Source organism: Diadema antillarum, unplaced genomic scaffold (assembly GCF_040938485.1).
Source record: "Diadema antillarum isolate AM-2024a unplaced genomic scaffold, OU_Dant_1.0 seq00000720_RagTag, whole genome shotgun sequence".
NCBI lineage: Eukaryota > Metazoa > Echinodermata > Echinoidea > Diadematoida > Diadematidae > Diadema > Diadema antillarum.
The window spans coordinates 2277379-2302653 of record NW_027271624.1 but is presented as its reverse complement, the minus strand read 5'-3'; the positions used below and the strand labels follow the sequence as shown (position 1 = coordinate 2302653).

The following is a 25275-nucleotide window of genomic DNA, read 5'->3' as shown; positions in this document are numbered from 1 at the left end:
ACCGTCTGCACGCACTGAGCAAAGTGAATCCCATCACAAATGCATATTCTCTGGTTGAATTGACTGAAAGCCTGGTGGGGATGGAAGGAATGCGACGATATCCACCCCGTCGGCAGCATTTTTTGAATTTCAGATGGTAGCTTCAGGTGTTATTGCCACAGGCCAGGGCAATGACTGGAAGGCAGTTACTGACATCGGGTTCAATTCAGTCCAGTCCTACGCATCCATGCAAATGGCCTCCAAACACAACTGCTGCTGCTGCCCGCATACAGTCCTGATGAACTTGGTGTACAGTGGGTCATCATCATCATCTCCTCCTCCTCCTCCTCCTCCTCCTCCTCCTCCTCCATGTCTTTCAGCTTTGTTAACTTTCTCCTCTATTGCAATCCCAGCATCCTGCCCCATCATTCCATCAAAGGCAACAAGAATGTAATACTTTTGTATTCACATATCATTTCTTTTGAAGAAGAAGAAGCTTTTCCAGAGTCAGCGATGGCTCAACATCTCACGAGCTGGATCAAATAATCTCCTTTCCTCGGGCTCAAGGCCTCACTATTTATATCTCCTGTCCACAGCAGTCTTCTATACATGCTAAAAAGGTTTAGAACAATATCGCTCATTCATAATTTAGACTTGTCATTAAAAAACTCGCAGTGAGTGTCTCTCCATTAATTTCATTTTAATAGTCCCCTACATCACAGCAGCTGTTATACAAAAGAAGAGAAGCCATGAACAGGAGCCCGAGACCCAGCGGGCATGGTGGCTAGATTGTTTTGGAGGTACAGAGTTCTTCCGTCCACTGTGGGCACTGGGTCGGGCTCACTGTCCGTGTAGCTGTATGCGTTGCTACCGGGACCGCTCGTCTTGGGTGGGTATTGCTGGCGTCGCCATGACTGTGTGCCGGAAAGACTGGCGTAGTGGTTGACAAACGACTGAGGCCCTTGCCCGTGTGCTCCCACGTCCTCATCTAGATCGATGTCACTAGACTGTGATATTCACAAAACAAGAAGGCAAAGACTGGTGAACAGATGTGTGTTGGTTCATCAACAACATACAGGCATCAAAGTTTCCTCTATAATCCTCAAACTTCAATAATGACTACAAGAACGGTGAACACAGTGTTGCTTCTTTGGTAGCATATGAGCATCAAAACTGTCCACCATGATTCTTTTTTTCCAAATTCCTTTTATGATATTCAAAAACATAGCTTACATCAATAACTGTAGACTTCAACTTAACCATACTATAATCTCAAAGACAGGATGCAATAGTGATGTTGTGGAATGTGTGATTAACGTTGCTTTGTTTATTCTTTGGCAACACAAGTGAGATAGATGCTGAAGTGCACAGAGCATCATAATCTGACATACATTTATATCTTAACTTTCCAAAAACCCTTTCAAACCTGTGATTTGGATGGGAAAACACATTAATTTCTTTAGTGAACAGTAGTGAGCCACTACTGCTAAATACCACTGACTATCTAAGGATGAGCATGGTCAATTTACCCAGGGTAGCCTCTTCAGTGTTGCCTATATGTGCTACCAGAGGACATTGCCACTATTTTTAGTGTAACCCAGTCATTGACACGTACCAAGGGACACACCGTGGTCAAGCAGCACAGTGCGAGCAAAAAACATCTTGCCCACAATTGAATGCCACAGGTATCACTTGAACCCACGACTTTTGTTTAGGACCCAGAGTCTTATCTGCTATACCATGGTATTTACAGCAGAAAAGGCATTGACATCAACAATGGTATGAGCAAATATATCACCCAAAGCAACAGATACCATAACAACAAATTGAATGAAATCTCCCTCGCCCTCCACATTCCTTCCCAAACTCACTATGGACTCTGACAGTGACTGAAGGTCGGCCTTCTCCGTCAGGCTACTGTTCTCTCCTGGCTCCTCCGCCTGTCGTCTCCTCATGTCCTCATAATGCTTGCTCTCCTCTTCCTCTGAGTACTGTATGCTGCCGGGGCTGGGCCGTGGGGGTGGTCTACGGCGATGCATAGATTGAGTGAGAGGGGGATTCATGATAACAAGTTTCTGCTTTACACACACAAGGATGGCATAACATTCATTGCAGATGTTTACTGTGATATTATTTTGTGGCTATACAAATGATTGTATTCCAAGGTTGCATGAAAACTTTCTTTGTGAATTCTGCATCATTTCCCTCTTTCTTAATCTTGGAGGTGATCGTGACAAGTTGGAGGAGATTAGGTACTGGATAAAGGGAGCAATAACTAGCCTCAAAGTGCTACACTGCTGCCAAAGGGAACCTGACAGGCCCTCAACAGGGAAAATATCATGCACACTACAGAAATATTTGAGGACTGAGGTGATCCAACCTACTATACAACATAAGGGGACTCGTAACAATAACACCCCGCCCCCCTTGTGTTCTCAGGTATAATTGGAGTACTATAGATGAAAGACCGCTTGAGAAAGAAGAATAGATGGACAAATGGGTAGACAGACAGACAGATCAAGACAGACAAAGAGAGTGTCACAACCACTTATTTTCCCTTCTTTTATTTTGGTGGGAGGAGGAAGAGGAAGCCATTTTAATTGAAGGAATAAAATAAAAGGAGAAATCTTGGATACTCTATGTACCAAAGTACAATTATTTGAACTGTCATGCAAGCACAGTTTTACAAGTGTACTTCCATTGGCCCACACCCATATTGTCATGTATGCCACCTTATCAACATTGTGTACTTATAAGGATAGACAGAGGGAGTATACATCCCACATGGCAGAATGTTGGGATGATATCTTGCAATGGCACACATTCACAGACATAAAACGGCAAAATGAAAAGAGTCACTGTTAGTATGTCATGTTGATCATTTGAAATCAATGTATGTATAATGAACATTGTACATTTACAAACTGGGATGCACATTGCAGTTTCCTCAGATAAATAACAAATAAAACTCCTAAAATCACATGAAATTTAACACAGGATGATCTACGAGACAAAAAGCTCAGAGTTCAAAGTTCTTAGTTTTGTCTATCAGTTTAATATTAATACTCGTTACCATGTTTACAGCAATGGTTTAATCTACCTCATCAATTCTTGAAATGTGAAGTTGAGCAAACCAACAAACAATAAATAAATGTAATAAGACTGAATAACAATTTTTTGCCAACTGATATTCATTTTCAGAAATCTTGGCAGATTTAGCTTTAATATGAAAACACATGTGTGACTGAGTATGGGACACACATGCAGAAGTTACAATCTGTACTTTTGAAAACAATGCATGGAAACTGAGCATCACACCTAGAATGGTGCATAACCTGCACTTTAACACTGCTTTTTTACAACGAATCAACAAATGCATATCATCACATGGGCCTAACATTCCATGCTGTTAACACATCTATTGACAAGAATGCATTCATCAAGCCAAACACTTGATTACACTACATTATATATTGTACATATCAGTAACAGCAACCTGCGAGACATCTATCTCACAAACTTCTCTCCAAATACACTGATGGTGTCTAAAAACTAGTTAGAGACTGTCAGGGGGATAAAAGTTAGTTTGTCACAACCATCAAACGATATTTTCCAACATTCCTGGGAATCATATCAAAACATCAAATAATAAAACATGTTTGTATATATGTCTTGCATGTCCACTGAATCACATCAATCCTGTAAACATGGGGGGAAAAAAGTCTGTTTAAAAAAGTCAGCCCAACACTGGGGCAGGTTGTGAGTCCATACATGGTGAATATAAAACAATGAAATTCTGCACAACATGGAAATGACTCTTGTACAAATATCACACTTTTTATATGGCACAAAAGGGGATATCTAAGTAAAACGGTGGTGACAAGTGCATGCAGTGGTACACATGTGTGTACTCAAACTCCATGCACCTTGCCCAAGCTTGTCAACATGGAGGGGGCAGGAGATTATAAAATCACTGCACTTCTGGGGGACAACAATCACCAAACTGTAGTTCAATTGGTCAGATTCATAGAAACAAAATACTAATGGGGGGACGTGCTTTGGCTGCGACATACTCTTTGGATGGTCCGAGGAACGTCATCAGATGTGGCTGCTCATTGTCGTTGTTGCTAGGGGATGTTTTAGGAATTAAACATGTGGATTTCAAAATAAAATACCAGCAGTCTAATGAAATGTTCAATTTTGGAAGCATGATTCGTTCATCCACAGAAAACTGTTATTTGTACCAACACAAAGATTTGTGCCTCAGTACACATTGCCATAACCAGTATCTCTACAACACCACACAGGACAGTTCAGATGAAGATGATCTTTTCCTAAGATAAATTTGACATATCTGCCTGGAGCTTATCCATACTTCTTGGGGAATTGTTATGAAGGTGAACTGATCTGAATTGAACCCTGCTATGCTTTCAAAATCAGAGGTCAGCCAAAATCTGTTAGCAATTCTCAGGGATGGCAGTTCAGCAATATTGTATGGGAACATATGAATCAGTTTTACACTGTATGTGCTTCCTTACACAATCATACAACCCTCAGTACAGCAATATATACCCGGGTTACATATTCGTTTTTAAACTCTCAGTCACATGTCTAGCTATGCCTAATGATTTACCTCCAAACAGCTGAAAAGAAATATAACCCAGAAAATTAATTGCACCATTCCTGTGATAAATTGGTAAAACAGTCAGAGGATGCATATTTGATAAATCTGAACAACATCACACATAAATATCATCTCTTCCTTTTGCTGGAATATCATTTTTGCTAATCTGGCCAAACCTGCATCAAGTTGCGGCAGGAAAACTGCATAATATTCCACAAGACCAAAACAATAACATAATTACCTAACCCTGACTTCAAAAGTTCATGGGGTCTTCAACTGAAATCAAAGTTTCATATCAAAGGAAAGAAAGACAATGAAAAACCAAGGAGGTTCAATTTGGGAATGGCAACTTTGCCTACTAACCTTGTGTATGAATTTGTCCGGGCGTAGACCCCACCGCGGCTGTGCGTTCTCCCATTTCTTTGTGACCTCCTTGCGGTAGGATCCATCTCAAAGGATGAGAAGCCACCATCTTCGGTGCTGGCCACCTCGTTGGGCTGGTAACCCTTCATTACTTTGCGATCTGCAAAAAGGGGGATGGAGAACAAATGTAGAGTTGGACTGAGCATTAGATGACTAGAGGATTATATCTTTTTAGAGACACTGTTCACAATAGATGCAACCCAGAATGTTAAAGTAAGACTTTTGTAAATATATCTAGCCAAGGGTAGGATGTGAAGATGCAAGTGCTGTATTGTGGTATACATTTCTCTTCCTCTACACAGATTTGCTTCTAATACTCAATGGATTAAACTGCCCTCTATTTTGGAGGTGACACCTTACGACCAATTGGGAGAGTCTCGACAATACCTACCAGTTCATTTAAAGCTAGTGAGATGCATTTAATCAAGTGCATGCTTACAGAACCAGTAGTGTGAGCAGACATGGGTGGCCCAATTAAATCGATATAATATTATATTCATTCGCTGCCCACCAGGGTACATTCTAAAAACATGAAGAGCACTCGTCAGTGAGTACACGTATGTGCATCAAAGCGTACGCTCATCGGTAACAACTCCAATCAAGATACATCGGCTGTGTGTAAACTTTATACAGATCAGTGATAAAGCTGCACAGAATTCGTTATTGGGATTATTGAATATATCCAAGCTGGGCGAGTCTTCCCTCACTCCATTGTATCCCCATGCTCCCGGGTCTCTGAAAAGCATATTCACTGGATATCAACTCATATTACTTCCCGTATCCCTCTACATTCTCATGTATTACATAACAGAAACCAGAAAAGGTAGAGATAATCTTGAAATAGTCGTTTTTACATGTAGTAATACAGGTTATAATACACCATAAATTCACTGGCAAAAACTGAAAAAAAAAAAAATATATATATATATATACCATGGCTCGACACTAACTTTTTTGTTTGGTGGCCCGATGGGGCCACCAAAATCCTAAATTTCAAATTTTTGGTGGCCCGAGAGAAAAATTTGGTGTCCGAAAAAAAACAATAAAAAACATTAAAAGTCTTTTTTTTTTTGAGTCAAATATTTAAGTTTTATGATAGTAAGAATTAGAAGTTAGACATATCTACTCATAAATAAACTTCAACAAACTTGCAACACTCACTCTCAGGCACTCATTCAGTCCTTTTCATCCATCCTTTAAACAAATTTAACTGCTAATTTCCGGCGCAAAAAGTTACGAATTTATTGACATACTTTCCAAAAAATTTTGGTGGCCCGAGGCGGGCCACCAAATTTGCCCTTTTTGGAAATTTGGTGGCCCGACTTTCATTTTTTGGTGGCCCCGGGCCACCGGGCCACCGTTAGTGTCGAGCCCTGTATATACACATGTTCATAATCATTGTTTGATGCTACTAAAAGAGCATTAACACAGAAGCAACAGACTTTCAATGTACACGAATATATTCATTTACATACATGTACAATGTACGCGTATCTTGTGATACATACCAACATAGAGTCGACTTCTTCCCAACATGCACAGGGTAGCTCCTACCAAGATGATGACGATGACGCCTACCAGGGCGATGATGACCAGGAACCACCACTGCTCGTAGAAGTTCTTTTGCGCCCCTGGGGTGCCAACTGGATAGAAATTAGAATAAGAGATGCTCGTCAGTTTTGTCACATCTTTAAAAAAGTAAAGTGAATATCAAAAAAACAAACTAACAAAAACCAAGCAACTCTAGTCTTCACAAAAACTCTGGTTTACGATGATATTGTTTTTTGTTTGTTTGTTTGCTTGCTTGCTGCAGCTTTACAAGAAGATATCAGAATGAAGCATTCATGCCATTGTAATGTTATCTGCAATTACTATCAATCACAAATGAAAGATCGAGGCAGACCTGTTCATAAAACAGCCCCCTATTATCTTACCTGTTTAATAATGAATAAGACACTGTTTCACTTCAGAGTTTTACCTTGCTTTCCTTGGAAGTACAGTGTAATAACTCCTTGGTTTAAAAAGTTAGCATGAGTATGAAAGAGGCAAAAAAAATTATATAAAAGCATTGCCACCAATGTTACCTCCTTTGATTATCTGTGCAGGAATATTCCATGTAAATTGTCAATTTACCTTCAGTGTTAGTTATCAATTGTGACCGTGCACCTCAAAACGAACAAAAAGTCGCACACACTGATTTTGCGTGAGGACTATAAATAAGTGAAATGGGTAAACCTAGCCGAGCTTGACTTTTTCATATTTTCTGAAAGAGCGGGTCTTCTTTTACATTATGCTAAAATGTGGTATCATAAAACGGGCAGGAAAGTGTGTTTTTTTAGCAGTTTATCTCGAACATTTTTGGTAGAATACTGTGATTAGGTGCGTCTTTAGAATCCCTTTTTCATTTCTGAAAAACCTTGCCCTCACTCTTTACTTTCAACTCTAATAACTTTTGAAAGGATAGTGGTACTGCTTTGAAAGTTGGCATTTATTATGGACAGAATATGTTCATGAGGCATGCTTAATTTCAGTTTAATCTGATAATCTCTTCATTGTTGTTACTCTGGTGGTTTACTTCCTGTTTTTTGTCCCATTCATCGCACAGCCAGCATGGTTTGGTAAAGATTAAGCGCTTGAATAGACACTGTACTTTAGAGCCTCTTTTCTCAGTTCACACCTTTCCTGAGTTTGTGCTTTCTTTCCAATATTTAGATAGGTTAGGAGAGTCCATTTGATTTGAGTTATATATCATTTTAAAGCTTAAAGTCTGCTCTTTCAGAATATGGTCTTAACTAAAAATTCATGTCTGGCGACTTTTTGTTTGTTTTGAGGTGCAGTGTCACAATTAGACTTCCACATTGGCTTTATCAAGACAGAGCTGCAAAAATATCCAACATCATGGTGATCGTACAATGGAATTGTTTTGAAAGATTTGATTGCAGCACAAAGCATTTTTTTTTTAATTCATTGATGGGTGAATTTAGATTGACATTGAGAATGTACAATATCCATCACCTTTAATAATTAAAAAACAGGAAAAAGGCTGTAGGCTAAATACATGTAAGTGTAATTGCAGTGTTGTAACTCACTGACTGGGAATAACAGGTTGCATATTCAGTGAGCATATAGATCGTATGGAGTGCACTATGTCTACAATCTACAAATGTACTAAAGAGTTTTTAAAAAATACATACATTGTAACAGTATAAGCGATATTAGGTATGACTTCAAAAATATGTTGGAAACAATGATTCAAACACATAAATCTTATCCTTTGCCTGGAGTAATGCATTATTTTCTCCAGCTTCTCTGACAAGTTTGTGTTTAACTGAGTCAGAATTTTACATTTCCGCAATGGCTTTTCCAACACAAGATCTGAATAAGTGTTTGCACTCAGTAGCAAGGAATTTAAAAAATAATTAATCTGAAGAAAGGTACAGAGCATGATTAATGGAATGAAATTGCCACTGTCAATGTGTTAGGAGGCTAAATGTACAGTTTTAGGAACATCAACAGACCAGGATCTTCATATGTCGAGCTAAAAATTTGTCTCACAATGGTAAAATTCAAAAAGCAACTCAAAAAAAAAAAAAAAATGGGCAATGCGCTGAAATGAAGGGATGAAGAACAGATTATAATTATCACTACTACCATAAAACCAAGAAATTTATTTTAGATTAACACTTTGTAGTGACTGCTACTACTGTCAAACAAGGAAATTAAAGGATCAAGTACAGATTAATCAGGGCTCTGTTTAAAATGGTATTAAGGAACAATTGAAACCACTGACAACCAATGACATGACACAAATTTTGTGCAGTAAAAAAAAACTAATCTACATATAGTAGCTTCTTTAAGTATTCAAGTAGATCTGAATACATGTACAGTACTCTGTACTGTGTGTATACGATTATCAGGCAGACTTTGCATACAGCAAGTGCAAGTGTGCACAATGCTTTGAATAACTTCAACACATTGACTAGGCTTTTAGAGAGGTGAGCATGCATTTTCTATACAGAAAACAGCCAAACCATCGTACATATGGAAAAACCACTGTTCTTAAACTGCTGATTTATCTGGGAAATATAAATACACATGACACCTCAAGAGCTGTTAATTGTTTAGGTATGATGTATTAATACATGTATGTACACATAAACAAGGTCTTTCTTTAATATACGAAGTTTGTATATTCATATACGGCAATTTGAGTGACAGGGCATTACTGCAGAACCACTGTCATTCAACAGATTTTTTAATATGCAATTAAATTAATCGGCTGAACAAGAACAAAACAATTTGTGCGTAGCAAAGTGAGAGTTCACGTAGGCTATGTACAGCTGTCTTCTATTGCAATAGTATTACATCAAATGATAACAATAATCAAGTGTTTATCCTTACATGTATTATGATTAAAGAATGAAACTGATAAAGATCATCATCAACATAGCTACAATAGCAGCTGCAATGATATATAATCATAATAATGGTACTATTAACAAGTGGTCTTGATAATCAAAATACATGCCTTGAGCCCATTTTCTACAAATCACTTTAATATTGCTGGCACCACATGAGTTTTTCGAACTAACAATACTTGTATGATGTGCAATTGTATTGCTTGGACAGCCTTTCTAAAGCACCTAGAACAAATCATCAACTGTGAATATGTTCACATTTTACTGAACTTTTTTTTGGGGAAGCTTGAATTCCTATCTTTCAAAATCAACTGCATATTCTACAACTTATCTCACAACCTACGCAAACTTTGTGAAGAGCGCGCATCTACATGCATTCATGGCATTATACTGATGACTGAACAAGTTCAAAATTTCTTCAAAAATGCATACAACTATAAAATGAACAGCACACTCACAATGCATATATCCTCTCCACACCACTGAATTCAAAAGCATGTTCCTACATAGGGGCTTTCCTAACACAAACTCCCACATGCATAACACCATGAATATTCATAGATCTGGAACCTATCAAACTGCACACACAAGTGTCAAATCCCTCATGCAGAGAATATCCCGAGCTGCCCCGCTCATTCTCACTAACCACTTCAACACCATTCCATTTTATTACAAAATACATATTCCACCAATAATCCTGTAAGTGTGTACTTTACAGGGGCGGATCCAGGAATTCCGTAAAGGGGGGGTTGTATGGGCACCCTATTTTTTTCTTTTAATTTCAAGGGGGACGCGTGCCTAGTGCGCTCCCCCCTGGATCCGCCACTGCTTTTTAGATGAGTCCTGACTAAATCAATAGATTGACTGTGCACAAGACCACGAAAAACTACACACCGGTAACCACAGAGTTCTTCCCAAAAGGAGAATGCACATCCATGCTTTGACAAAGTAAACACCAAGTATTGGCTTTGGACCTTCACATCACTGTTAGAAGGTGTTATACTGTCACCTACAGCACTTCTGAATGTTGCATACTTTGGTTTTGCACTAACCCTCTGGTTAAACCACATCATGCCAACTGTCCAGGGAACATGCTGCTGTGAAACTACATAATATGTACACTTAGAAAAACAACAACTATATCCCATTTTCCAGTTTGACATTGCTGTGCAGGGATAGCATTGTACCAATGTTGTGGCTTATAAGGCACACACACAGTGGTCATCTGTATGCAATGTACTGTCTTACACTAAATGCAGGTGACTTTGAAAGGAGCGCTTATATACCCACTGACAACATGAGCATTGCAAGTCAAAAATGTTTCTACATATGGTTACGGATTTAAAAGTGATATGGCTGGATCATTATTATTCTCTTCATATCTACCATATATTGGGAGGGACAGATAAACAAACAAACTAATACATATAATAAATAGACAGACAGATTGAGGGAGAGAAAGATCGAGAAATAGATTAAAATAATCAATGAGCTGATAGAAAGAAAGAGAGAAAGGAAAAGTCTGCTGCTCTTGGCCATTTTTACACCATCACCATGCACAAAATGGATTTGAATTTCCCAATATAGAGGGAAAAGCATGGAGAACCGTAATCAATACACGGCTATGCCATTTTATTTTATTATTGGTATAAGCCACTATTTTGTTGCATATTCAAACAGTTCAGCACTTTAATACATTAATAGCCATTCTATGAAAAATCTTCAATGTTGAGTTGTGAGAGAAAAACATGCAGATTTCATGATGCAAGAATTTAGAAAATATCTTTAGAAGATATTTCTAGATATGTTAATATGATTCTGAATATATTCATCAAGAACACAAAAGGACTACCATAACCAGAGCAGATGAAAAATCTGCACAGTATATTGTATATAGAGGATATTGCTTCATGATATAGAAATGAGTGTCTTCAATTAGGCATTTGGTGTTCTACAGTATATGCCCAAGGTTAAATACAATGTATTTGAGAAAGATGGATTGTGAAATGGTATATCCAGTCATGCTTCTACATAGGTACGCAAACCCTAAATAATATTTGAGAAGAGAATAGGGGTAGTACAAAATACATTGCACCAGAGTTATCCCTGAGAAAGTTGATGTTGCTGTGAGCCTAAAATATTTTCATATGTACAGTATGCAGTGTGATACACAGTATAAATTTATGAAGTACAATAAGCATATTATGAAGATAGTGAAATAAATTCTACCAAGATTAAGACAGGGAATGAATACCAATATTTTGCTTTCTTTAAACACAGCGCAGCAAAGGGGATTTTTTTTCTTTCTTTCTTTTTCTTCTCGAATGCAAGATCTACTGTAATAGAACATGTAGGTCGGGGGATTGAGTTATTTGGATTGAATATACTGTAGCACACATACTCAGTTGTTGCCTTTTTGGCTGTTATTGTTTAGAAGTCTTGTTACAATGTGGCATAGGTACTTGGCTAGTCATTTGCTTTTAGTAAATTCAACTCTACTTTATATTTCTGTAATGATAATTTCCCAATCTATTTTTCATGTAAAATATATATAAACTACACATAGTGCAATGCAGAGAAACTCCATGGAGACAACTACACTGAACAGCATGGGATGAATCCAAGTTTGGTGCGAGTGCTGGTGTTGGTGCTATCTCAACACTAACACCACTGATAATCCAACACTTGAAGTCAGTTGGTGCTAGCTGGTTGACCACAAAATCATGACGGCCTTCTGGCGACTAGTGTTGCACCCAGTGTTGCATATCACCTGCAGAACTGAGCTTCACTTTGCTATGTGTTGAGCAAAAGTACTGATCGCCGTTGCTCTTAGTAAATTTGGCTTTAGGCATCGGAGCTTGATTACGTGCAGATGCAAGGGGGATAACACCAGCGTAGCACCAGCACTAACACCAGCACTACACCACCAAACCTGAAATCATCCACTGACAGAAACAGTGCTTGGTGTATAGTCAGGGGTGGGGACTTCCACAGCGACAATCCCCTCACACAAATATGATCAGGCAAGTGAGTTGTATACACGACCAGTGAGGAGGTCAAATAGACACATCATTTGGGTAATGCCACATAGGGAAGATAGATAAAGAGGCTCCAAAAAGGGAATGGAGGGGGTGATGGGTGACGGGGAGAGGTATGAATGGGACTATGGAGGTGACAACGAATGATACCTTCAGTAGTTGACTCATTTGTAAAACCGGTTGGCTCAGTGGCTACAACTGGAAATCATTGAGAAAAATGGAGAATCAGCATTTTATTTTCACCTGCACTCCTCAACGCGATCAACGTCTTGTCCTAGATAACAACTAAACCGCACATTTGAAATTGCAGCAACAGGGACTCACAAACCTTTGCTGGTAATACCTCCCTGATTGGTAAAGGATGAAGTCATTTCTATTATCACTCTTGTGCAGTTGCCATGGAAACAACATCCAAGTTCCTGAACCCTCAATTCTCTCAGTCTGGGGGGTTGCATTGCATTATAAGCAGCCTTTCAAAAATACTCATGTGAATGACTTTATTTTCAACTGAAAAATGGTCAGGCAATCCCCACTTTGCTGTGTAAATGTGCAGGAATATGACAGCTAGAATCCATGACATAATGTAAAGAAATGAATAATAAACAAAAGATTCCCATCCAGCAGAAAAACCCAGCTCCAACATGGAATATTTCGGACCAAGTAAGCATTTAATGATTGTATGGAAAATGAGAAATGCTATAAAGAAAAAAAAAATGAAAGAGCACACCAAAACATGAATTACAGTCACTGTGGTCAGTGCTTAGCAAGAATGTTGAAGGAATAGGCCTACGGTGTCTTACTTGGTACGTAGTACTCCTCCGTCTGGATCGGTTCGCTAATGCTGATTGGACTCTCGGCCATAATGCGGAAAATGTAGGTGGCTCCCACGTCTAGCTCAGTGTGCGGGATCAAATATTCTTGCTTGTCTGGACCAATACTGTCACTCACCAGCTCCCATTTATCTTGGTCTGGTAGAAAAAGAACAAAGGATATTAGGCAGTTAAAAACAAAGCAAACGACCAAACCATATTCAAAACAACAAACCTGTCAGAGAAGTGCCTCAAAATGAAATGTAAAGGTGAGATATTGCCTTAATAATTTTCACCTAGAAAGGAATGATACTTACTTCTTATGCCATCAAAGTGGCATCAATCGCAAATCTAAACAACTCGCAAAGGTGGTAATGATGCATACAGTGTACACAAGATTTCACGATAAAATGTATCTCAGGACAATTAATTTCATCGTCCATGACATCCTCAACAACAAAATTTCAGGGTAAAACTTATTATCATGAAGTTAATGAGGCACTCTCCAGGAACTTTTCTCTGCTGAGTCTATAGTATCTCTGGTGCACATACATGTATATACAACAAGTACTGCAGACACAACTAAAATTATTGCTTAAAAGCAAATACAAAATGTAGTCCTCATCATACACACATACAATTCGACTTCATCCAATAAACCCCATTGCAAAATAAAATTCCCATCATATTGACTTTCATCAATTACTGTGATCTTAATCTAGTCCGTGTGTGAAATTACTGGCTAGCATCCACAAGACCAATACTATGCATGATTGAGAAATAAATGAATGGTGAAAGATGCAAACGAAACACATTAATGTCATCCGACATTTTTAGCATTAATCACATGATTTGCATTCTTCTAAACAAGAGGCAGGATCATCAACTGCATGTAAAAACAAAAAACAAACATTTAAAAAACCCATATGAATACATGCCATAACGGGATATTGTCAAAGCAAAACAAATAAAATGCACGTGTTCAACTTGCCCTCACCCCATGATCATGCAGTGACTTTGTCTCCTACAGCCAACACTTTCATTAACCCTCTCACAACCAATCCTGTCATATGTCATTAACACCTTATGTTGTGTGGTTGTCAGCGGTAATGGGAGAGTTAAGCAAGAGTGAGATAAGCCAACGAATATAAAAGGCAAAGAAAATCTTGTATGCATGGTATATTATTGCTATAAACCAGTTTGGAGTTCCACTTTGCATATCTATAAATAGAAAGAGGTCACTGGTACCAATAGGCATGACAGTTTTTATATTCACCAAGATAAGCATCTGCAGTATGATGATTCATGTAAGCCTTGTAAAATGATAAGTAATGTGCCAGCACAACCACCTGACAGTAAGCCTGGTGTTTGATAATATTAACAGAAAAAAGCTTTGTAATACCTTCAATGCAAAATAATGAAATGGATGTTTCCTCCAAGTATTAATTGATTGACCATTCTGGTCACCTAGTCTACGCAAGTTCCTTCTTTGCTTCAACATGATTGATGAATTCCATATAGATTGTTACATCGGGCAAGCTTATGCAGTGTGTCGCTTTGAAAACGAGTGAAAGTCCTAACCAACTGAGAAAAAAAGAAAAGTTATCTGTGCCAATGTGCATAAGAGTTAACTCCGCTGAACTGGTTTATACAGACATGCATGACATGATGGCGATGGGGATGCCATTGAACTGAACCAAGAAATGACATTTAAAAAAACTTGAGGAGATGATTGATCGTGCAGCAAGGCAGTGAGTGGTATCGACCTACCAAGGGAGGAGCATGAGCAGTTGTTTCCTGGATGGATGTCAACTGTTACATAGAGAGTGCAAACATGTCTTAGAAAGTACTGTGTCTTTTTAACCCTTTACATGCTACATTCACTTCCACTCTAGTGGAGTGGAGTGCTGAGTTCAAGAATACTTGCACAAAATACATTTCTTTAATCACATGGCGTATACTTGGCATCGACACACAATAGTTTTCAAGCCTATTGCACTACACGTATGTGCACTACACTGCAGGCATGACTCTCCATCTCTCTCTCTCTCTCTGTCTCTCTCTCCCACACACACACACATCTACACAAATGGAGGCTAAATCTTATAACAACTGTGATGCTTGGGAACGGCACAGTTTCCTAACTGGCATTGACATACCAACAAAATTGAAGAGTTTGCATCATAGCACTATTAGACACTACAGTATGTCCCCCAAAAAATTACAATCAGATTTTCGAATTGATAACACTCAATATGATTGACCTGTCTAAATGCTACTTCAGGGTCTTAAAATATAACATCTTAGCTCTATTTTGCAGCAAATCCCATTCAATTTGGTTAAGCAGTCACAGAGAAATGTGGACTGTTGTAAAGCATGTCATGAGTCTAATTCTTCCAATTTTAGCACTTCGATGCTCTTGTGTGTGAATACAATAGACAGAACTTGGAGGGAAGAGATTCCTGACGTCCTCTACAAAATTCCTCATTTCTCTTTGACCACTGAAGCAAATCAAATGGGGTTTTCTGTAAGATGTGGGCAATGAGTTATAGTTTCATACCCTGAATTTGTATTTAGATTGATTCCCTATTTTTAAGGATATCATTGCGGAGGGTCCCATTGTAATTTTTTTTTTTTAAATATGGTATATACAGCTGTAGGTGTAAGATAGGATGCTGCAACACCAACCCAATAACTTGCTCTACTGTGAAATAGGCCAGTCCAATAGAAATGTCTAATAACTCATGAAGTGACATTGCTTTTATGTCATAGGTTTGGTATCAAAAAGCACGGAAAGATTACGAAAAGTGAGTGGCTAAAAAACAAATAACTTAAAAGACTGGAAGCACTAATAAACACAACCATTCATATCTCTCTCATACACATCAGAATCACACATATTAGAACTTTCCAGAATTCCAGAACCTCACATGCTAAATGACATAAAAGTTAGTTCATGAACAAACAATACACTTTCATGCCAATTTCACACTGTGACACTGTCACATTGGACTGAACAGGCACTGGAGGATAGAAAGTGCACAAAAGAAAAAACACAGCTCTGTATTTTAAGATATTCTTGGCTGATAATTAGCACATAGCAAACAAATTTCTCATGGAGAATAAATAATCTTTACTCCTTGCATCTACAGGACAGTACAATGCACATTCCCTCTATAGCCAGTCTCCCTTTGAGTGATGGTGTGAAAACTACCAACCAGGATTCTCTTGTTTTAAACTAGTTACAAGTAACAACAAACCTGACAAATTTTTACTTCAAACATGGTGTATTACAATGAACATTGTTTGACACTCCAAAATGTCTACTAGAAATAATGTGCAAAACTTCACTTTTTGTTTCTATTTGTAGCTTTCACAGAAAGCTAAATTATGGCATCGTTTATGGGCGTTGCTGACACACCATAATCCAAAGGGAGGCAAGTCTGGAAAGGGCTAAGGAAACAACTTCTAGCCGCAAGATGGAAGATAGAAGAAAGACTTCTCAGTAGACACTGACACAGCATATAATATACACCCACCTATTTCATGTGACTCAATGACGTATCCTGTGATGGGCTCGTCGCCATGGTGATCTGGTGTCCTCCAGGAGACAGTGACTCCTTCCGGAGCGGTCTCCAGCGTGACATCCACCGGGGAGTCTGGGGCACCTACCAGATTGGAAGAAAAATGAGCATCACTGGTATTACATGTGCAAAAACAAAAATAAAAATAAAAATCTAGACACCTTCTACTATTTGAGTGTGTATGCTAACCTGAGTCAGGGACAACTTGTATCATCAACTCCCAGAAACATTAATTGACATGTTGCAAAACTGGATTCATGCTCCAAAGAGTGATGTACTTATGAACACATAATCTATATGTAATTTTCTTCAAGTAACTGAAGGCGCATCAATTGAAACAAACAGGTAAATTCTACTCTTTTTCTAAAAGAACTTGATAAAGCAAAAATGCAAGAGTGAGCTCACATAATGACTAATGTATGTTACAGTGCCTTAATACATCTTTGTATTAAACTTGAGGCTTGCTGCACTGCTATGTGAACCAAACATGATGGTAACAGCTGGCGGTATATATTCCATGTGTTCAACAAAAGATTTTTCTTAGAGATACTTCAACTAACAATAACATACCATACGAGTGGTGCTATCATGAAGAGTAACGACTGAAGTAAGACAAAGTTTTTACCTTCCTGAGGACCTGTGGTTATGTTTGATTCCCGTATCTTTCCATTTCTCATTTCAGTATCCGCCCGGACTTCAAACATATAGTGCACCCGCTCCCCAAGATCCGTTGCACTGTAGGACATCTGGTCATGGGGCAGAGTGACCGTCACTGACGTCCTTTCACCTGGACATAGAAAGCACCCAGAAGAAAAGATATGGAAAACAGAAAACAACAGGTGTCATTTACAGTGTCTTGTTTGTAGCAAGCAGTCTTTGACAGAAAAGGGAAAAGCAAAAACAGTAACTTTAATGTATCAATATAAATTTGACATTAACAGAATTTCTAAAGAATAGTTCTGATCAATACACACATACACACACACACACACACAAAGATGGGAGGTACACACAATTCAGTAGCTTCTAGGGATAGACTGTCCAGTAAAATATAATATACTGCCATCCCTGTCAAGCTTTGGAAAGGTTTCTTAGAGCCTGATATTCACTATCGTTCACATGTCTTTTGAATTTGACTCATCGTACTATTTGAAAGCCATGTGACATCACAGGGCAACCTTTGGCGAACATTGATAAGACTGCTGACAGAGCATACAGATTTTTCCTCTAGTACAAATGTCATTGCACTTGTTGTAACACGAGCGAGATCAGGGGCGGATCCAGGAATTCTGTAAAGGGGGGGGGGGGGCGTGACCAATATTTCTGGTGCCACTTCCGGGTTTCATTTCATTTTTTTCTTTTTATTTCTTTTGTTTTTAACGAAAAATAAAGGGGAAGCGTGCGCCGGTTGCGCCCCCCTCTGGATCCGCCACTGGAGATAGAGGTACGCAAGTGACAATAACGTGAGCTCACCGTTGATCGGTTGGAGTGGCTGGTAGAAGAGCCTATAGTGAGTGATGACACCGCAGGGGGTCGTGGGTGGGCCCCACGACACGTTGAGGGATGACATACGAATCTCGTCGAACCTGAGATACTCCACTTTGCTAGGCCCTGAATAGACACAAATGACAAATGGATTGTGTCATACAATTTATCTTGAGGAATGACAGGAATACATAGAAACAACAAAAAACAGTTATCATTTCAGGAGTAGTGTATTACTCATCACTCTTGAAAGGTAGTGAATCTTATTTTTTGTTGCTGAGTCACTAGTTTTATTTATCAACTAAAATAGCACTCAGAGAGCACAGACTTCCATCATACAGTTCATTTCCACCTATACACACATGCTGAAAATTACCCTATTTCCCAATGATAAAGAAATCTTGATGTTGTGCCTCATTTGCAGAGTCTACCTCATCAGCAGCTTACTGCATGCCGCGCCTCGACCATGCGCTCAGTGTGCGTATGCAAACCTCAAATACACACTGCCTGAACTCCCTTGTTTGTTGCCCTGTTTTCAGATGATAATCCTTCAAAAACATCAACAAAGAGTATCCTGGATCCAGACAGTTATCCGCATCACTACCAAAACTAAATCATCTGTTCCTTGTGTTTAACATCAACTTTTCTTGTAAGTTTCACTCAAATCTTTTCATAACTTCTTGAGTTATTTTAAAAACAGATAGACAGACAAACAGACAAATCAACATCAGCAAAAACATTACCTCCTTGGTGGAGGTAATAACAAAGCAAAAACAAACTAGATGAAAATGGATATTTATCCCTCTATGTGATGAACTACAAACTTTTGGAGTTCATCATGTTTTATGAACAGACACATCAACAAATTTTCAAATATTAAGACATGACATTACATTAGTTTTGTCAATGCCTAAGCTACGTAAATGACAAAGATACAGTACAATGTGACAGCCTATAACATGAATGACAGGATGATGCTGGAGGCCTTACGATCCCCTGAGGTGGCGTTGTACACTGGGCTGCTTGCTGGTCCATCTCCAGCTGCATTGTAACCTTTGACCTCGACTCCGTACTCCGTGAAGCAGGTCAGTTCGTCCAGGAACACGACCGTGGTGGAGGCGGGGAAAGTCTTGGTTTTCTGTCCCGCATTGCTGGTCGTCCTAGCAATGCGAGATGCTCTCTCCCAATAGGTTACCTGCAAAAAGCAGTCAGAAATAAACACTTGCATTAAAAGTAACATTGATACATGAAGTCTTTGATCATAAAATGTGCTAAGCACCATTTCTCAACATCTGACAGTAAGTCTGTGATCAGATGGAGCAAAATACAACCTTTCTAGACATACACTGTACCTTATTAGAAACAAAACAAGAAATATTCTTGGAATCATGATTGAAAATATCACATATTTTCTTATTTTCTATATTCTTAAACAGTTTTCATCGCAAATATCTGAAATGAACAAGAATGGAATCAACTCCATTTGGTATCAAAATCTTCATAAACCATTTTCTACTAGATTCTGAAATCATTCCTGAGTTTACACAGGGCCCCATATGGTACCAACAGGCAACAAATTGTAGGCACTATTCACCTATGCAAATGGATCATCCATTGGGCTTCCTGTACTCTACACTGAGTTGCACTCTAAAGAGCACTCACCTTGTACCCCTGCAGTCCCCCATTTTGAGACTCCACTGAGGGCGCTGTCCATGAAATCTGGATGCGGCTTGAACTTACGGTGACAATCTGGACATTGGATGGCGCCTCAGATGGAACTGAAATTGCAAAGAAAGGTAAGAAATGTGTGAAAACAAATCAACTTGCTGCATTATGAGATAAATGGAATCAAAAAGAATGATTTTAATTAAATTTTACACAAAGACAAAAAATGTTTCATACAGTTTGTTGGAAGTTAACCTCCTTTGTTGTAAATAATTCAATTTTTAATGAATGTTTCTGGAAATAGAATTCAATAAGGGTTAGAATATATGCTCAAGTTGGTGCCAGGTTGCAGAGATAAGCAAAACTACTAGACTAGGAGTGGGTGATAAATCACCAAATCTAGACTTACTGATATTGAAATTGTTACATTGGATTTAACAAGACCTACTAAGTTGCCAAGTCTTAAGCTGAGTCATTCATCATATTTATCCTAGTCAAGTGGCTCTGACAAATTCACTGATGTCCAAGGAAATTACAGATACAGTGTGCTCCTCCATATGATATAGCACTATCGTCGCATTGCTTCCTTAGGCTGGTACAGGGAGAAATAGCTTCAGCTTGCTTTTCTTTTTCCCCGTCTCCTCTGAGAGCTCGAAACATCTCTGACTCATAGTGAAACCATTCCCCTTCATCTAAAACAATGTAGGCCTATTTTGACATTAAGTTGGATGTCATCATATGTTCACAAGAGTTGATCATTCACACTTTTGCAAACTATCTTGTAGACAGCAGAAACACAAATGGCAGCTCAAATGGTATTGAGAGAATTTCAATATCACAACTGAGCTTCACAAACTTTCCACTACTTCTACTTCTACTATGATGAACGTTCCCCTTATAGCTGTCACCATAGTGATTCCACATTCTCTGTTTCACTCTAACCATACCCTATACCCTCCTAACATTATCATTATCTCCCTGACATATAATTGGTGATTATTGTACAACGTTGGTGACTGCGTACCTGCTTCTCCCACATACACAGTCACTGGGGCGCTGTAGGGGCCGAGACCTCTAGCATTGTAGGCGGCCATCTTGAGCTCATAGTTCTGGTGCTGGACCAGGTTCAGCAGCTCGTACTGAGTCGTGCTGGCGCTTGGGATATTCTCCTCCATGTAGCTGGTGCCGGGCAGCTGCCGGAACTGGATGCGGTGGCCGAGCAGCGGGCCGTTGGTCTCGCTCTCCGACGGAGCGCTCCAGGTGACCAGCAGGGAGGTGACGGTGACCGGGGTGACACCAGTAATGGTTGGGGCGCCATCAGGGACTGGACACAGAGGACACACACAAAAAAGAAAAGGTGATACATGGCTCTTTTTTTGTTTTTCCTGGAGTGGCAACTTTTCAAATCTTATATTTCACATATGCAGAATAATTTTTACCAAATACACAGGAGCTCACACTCCTGATTTGTATGTATAAAGATACTTTCTTTTGATGCAGGAACCAGCTTCATATATCCTTAAATTAAAAACCAGTGGGTTTATATATTTACAGGACTATGTCTAGGATGTATGGGCTACTGACAGACAAAACCTCAGTGTGTTAATATAATGTACGACTCATCCAGCACATGGTGTCTGTGGTGGAGTTCTAGGTGCCCTTTCATCTCCATTTCATGCATGACGACATTCCATCACTACAAAGCAAACTACCAACAAACAAACAAAAATCAAATAAATCTATCAACTAATACATACTAGTGAGTTTGTATCATTGCCACATATAGGAGCAACTTGAATGAATGCAACTGTCTTTGCTATATCTGCAATATTTTGAGAAAGAGCTCACCATCTTGGTCAGTGACGACTGGATCTGAGGAGGGACTATTGGGACTGGCACCCACGTCATTGTAGACCTTGATGCGGAAATGATAGGCAGTGTATGGTTCCAATCTGGGAGGGGGGGGGAGGGGGGGAGGGGGGGGGGGGGGGGGGGGAACAATGCAATATATTAGCTGGTATGTGACACAAAACAGGAGGGTGTAATTGCACCAAAGGGTAAACGGCCATAATTGTTCGATAAAATAGAAACATAGTGAGATATATCAGCACACACACAAAAAAAAAAGATCAGAGATCAACAAAGAAAATAACATATTCTATGATTGTATGCAAGAAAGTTAAAAAGTGGGAAAATGTATAATTTTACTGAAACATATTTATACATTTTATTGCCTTGACTCATTTGTATATAAGTGGTTGATCTGGCACATGCCTGACTGCCACTTACAGATAACTTACAAACAACTTTCCTCATCGATGTGTCAATATGGCGGCCATCTTTCTTTTCATTTCTGTGGTGGTTTTTTTTTTTCCAATATGAAGTGGGACAACTTAAAATGGTTTTTCATTTGAAAGCCTAGAGGATGGAGAATTTGAGAAGATGTAAAAATCAGAAAATCAGAGTTCTGCATTCTGAAAGGCTATCTGTACTGATGGGTATTAATTCATACCAAACAATGGATCCTTACCCATCCACAGTGTATGAAACGAGAGAAGGGTTTATGTTTGTCCGATGCTGGACCCAGGGGCCAGACTCTACCCGCAGGTCAATGGCGTAGAAGCGCAGGGGAGAGTTGCCGTCGTTACCAGGAGTCCAGGATATCCGTACCTGTCTGCTCTTGATGTGGTCAACGCTGGGCTTAGAAGGCGCTTCAGGGCTCGCTACAGACCAAAATGTATGGCAATATTAAAAATTATAGATTGGTTTCATATACGATACTGTATATGCAATATATGTAGCGAGTATAATTTTTTTGGACTTTCTGACAATTTTACAAAGAGTTAAATTTCTTCCTTAAAGTTCACAAACACATGAAGAGTTTGAAAGCAAAAAAAAAGATAAATGCCATTATTAAAGATTTAGTAAAGTCATCATCAAATAGAGAAAAATTACATCCTTACGATGACGCTGCACTTGTTACATACCAAGAAATATTTTTGAGGACATAACTAAAATTATCTAAGATATTGCGTTTATTTTCTTTGTTTTCAGCAGCTTCATTCTAAAATATCTCAAGTTGATATTAATGGACACTTTGAATTTGCATTAACATTTTTCATATCTTTCCCACTGACTCTGGTGGGAGATGGCAAAGTGGCACACCACACAATACTGTCAAAGTGGATATGTTTGGACCAGTAATTGTTTATGTTCAGCCGGATATGACAAATTTCACATGATTTTAAGTCCTCATAATCAAAACATTAGATAGTGTTAAAAATCATGAGCAGAAATATTTGTGTGCTTCTATTTTCGCGCTAGTTTCTGGTCATGCGAAATGCGCAAAATTTTCCACTTTAACAGTATTCCTTCACAGCGCACACTTACTCCTGTTGGTGGTGGTGACAACGAGGACGGTAGCCGTCTCGCCCGACCCTGCAGAGTTGCGGGCGGTGACTTCAAAGAGATAGGTCTGCTCCGCCTGCAGGTTGGTGGCGCTGTACTCTCTGTTGGCCTCCACCTCCTGCTCCACCAGGGAACTCTCTGGAGCACTCTGGAGCCGGTAGCCAACCTGTGCATGAAATAGGCAACGGATGAATGTCAAGCTGGCAGTGGATTATGGTCTAGCTGGACATAGATGATGGTCAAACTGGACACAGATAAAGGTCAAACTGGCCATGGATAAAGGTCAAACTGGACGTGGATAAAGGTCAAACTGGACATGGACAGAGGTCAAACTGGACATGGATGAAGGTCAAACTGGACATGGATAAAGGTCAAACTGGACATGGGCAACAGTCAAACTGGACATGGATAATGGTCAAATTGAAGATGGACAATGGTCAAAGTGGACATTGGATGGACATTGATTTAGTGACGGATGAATGACAAAATTAGCAAGACGAGAACATCAAATTCAGGGGCCGCAAAATGTTTCTTGGGGTGATGGGGCTGTTGGCCAGAGATCAAGGGTCAGCCATTGCAGTTCCACAGCCCCTGAAATTCCCAGTAGAGAGATGTTAAGCAAGTATTTTTGGGCATCTTCAAGACAGTAACATGATTACTACTATCCTTTATTGTTCCTCTACCTATTAAATTTGGGCTCCTCCACCAATAATTATTGCTTTCCTCATTCAATTCAATAATATTCAAAGTAAAGGTATATTCCAGATCCAGTGATATGTTGAATCAAAGCGAGTTTTGTGCCCCGCCCCCCCCCCCCCCCCCCCTCTTTTTAATTTGTATAGTGCTTTCTTTTCCCTCTTTCCTCTCTGGTGCAGTATTTACATTTCATCTTGGCTTCACCTTGCCAGATCGAGATTCATGTCACTTCAGTTATTTCCACAAATACAACTCCTGCCACGTCCTAAAACACCACGGCTTGTGAATCCCCTGAAAAAAAAAAAAAACTCCTCCACTCCAGGAACCTACGTACCTTGTACCTCAGGTTAGGCCCGTTTGGTTCCAGTGGCTCTTGCCACGTGATGGTGACCGAGTTGAGCTCCACCACTGGGAAGGTGATACCTACAGGTGCACTGGGCACTGATAAGTAAAAGCGGGGAGATAAACATGCTTGATTCCATTTAGCTCACACATACAGTATGTTTATAGCCCAGAGTGATGACATCATCCCCTATTAATCTATGCGGTGCATCACGAAAGTGTAATAAGGCTCGAAGTGCCAGTCATCTACGCAAAAACGGTTGTATAATCAATGCATCGGTCGATCATGTGACTCTCATAGTTTGGGCCACAGAAAACATGACCACCAAATTGAGAGCAGGGAGAAATGGAATTTGTTGTACTTTATGTGCTTCACTATAATGACTGAATTACTTAGCATTTTGCAGCGCTAAATGCTACTCTGGCATTCACAGAGCACAAAATGACATACCTTTGTATGAAAACTTCTCATCAGGCAGGTGCAAACATAAACCACTTCTCAACAAATCAGTTGCAAAGAAATATTTGTCTCCTTACCCCATCACTTACTGCGTCTTCTGATACCATTTATGATAACTCATTTCAAATGATGCCATAAAATTAGAAATTTGAGCAACATTTCTGGAACCAAATTGTCAGGTAAACAAAAACAGTTAGTGACTGTTTAAACTTGATGGTAGAAGACTTTGTTCAGAAGGCACATTATACTTGCCCTTATTGGGCAGGGATCTACCAGCCGTTTATAAAAGAGCAAAGCACGGTGTATTGGCACTGTCTAGGGTCCCAATGTGTTGTGAAAAATTG

At 39.3% G+C, this 25275-nt stretch overlaps 1 protein-coding gene across 1 annotated transcript in view; it reads right to left on the bottom strand.

The window, feature by feature from the left end:
* Window positions 1–346: 346 nt before the first annotated feature.
* LOC139738061 (protein sidekick-2-like) overlaps window positions 347–25275 on the bottom strand; it is a 153305-nt gene continuing 128376 nt past the window's right edge. Inside the window, exons 25-40 of the mRNA XM_071648722.1 lie at window positions 24464–24570; window positions 23416–23599; window positions 22556–22748; window positions 21874–21977; window positions 21050–21349; window positions 20023–20138; window positions 19351–19555; window positions 18349–18486; window positions 17501–17662; window positions 16831–16959; window positions 13283–13450; window positions 6535–6669; window positions 4967–5126; window positions 4053–4106; window positions 1851–2004; window positions 347–986 (exon numbers count right to left, since the gene is read on the bottom strand). Of these exons, the coding sequence (XP_071504823.1) occupies window positions 708–986; window positions 1851–2004; window positions 4053–4106; window positions 4967–5126; window positions 6535–6669; window positions 13283–13450; window positions 16831–16959; window positions 17501–17662; window positions 18349–18486; window positions 19351–19555; window positions 20023–20138; window positions 21050–21349; window positions 21874–21977; window positions 22556–22748; window positions 23416–23599; window positions 24464–24570 (2588 nt within the window). The 3' untranslated portion in view covers window positions 347–707. The remainder of the gene's footprint in view (window positions 987–1850; window positions 2005–4052; window positions 4107–4966; window positions 5127–6534; window positions 6670–13282; window positions 13451–16830; window positions 16960–17500; window positions 17663–18348; window positions 18487–19350; window positions 19556–20022; window positions 20139–21049; window positions 21350–21873; window positions 21978–22555; window positions 22749–23415; window positions 23600–24463; window positions 24571–25275) is intronic.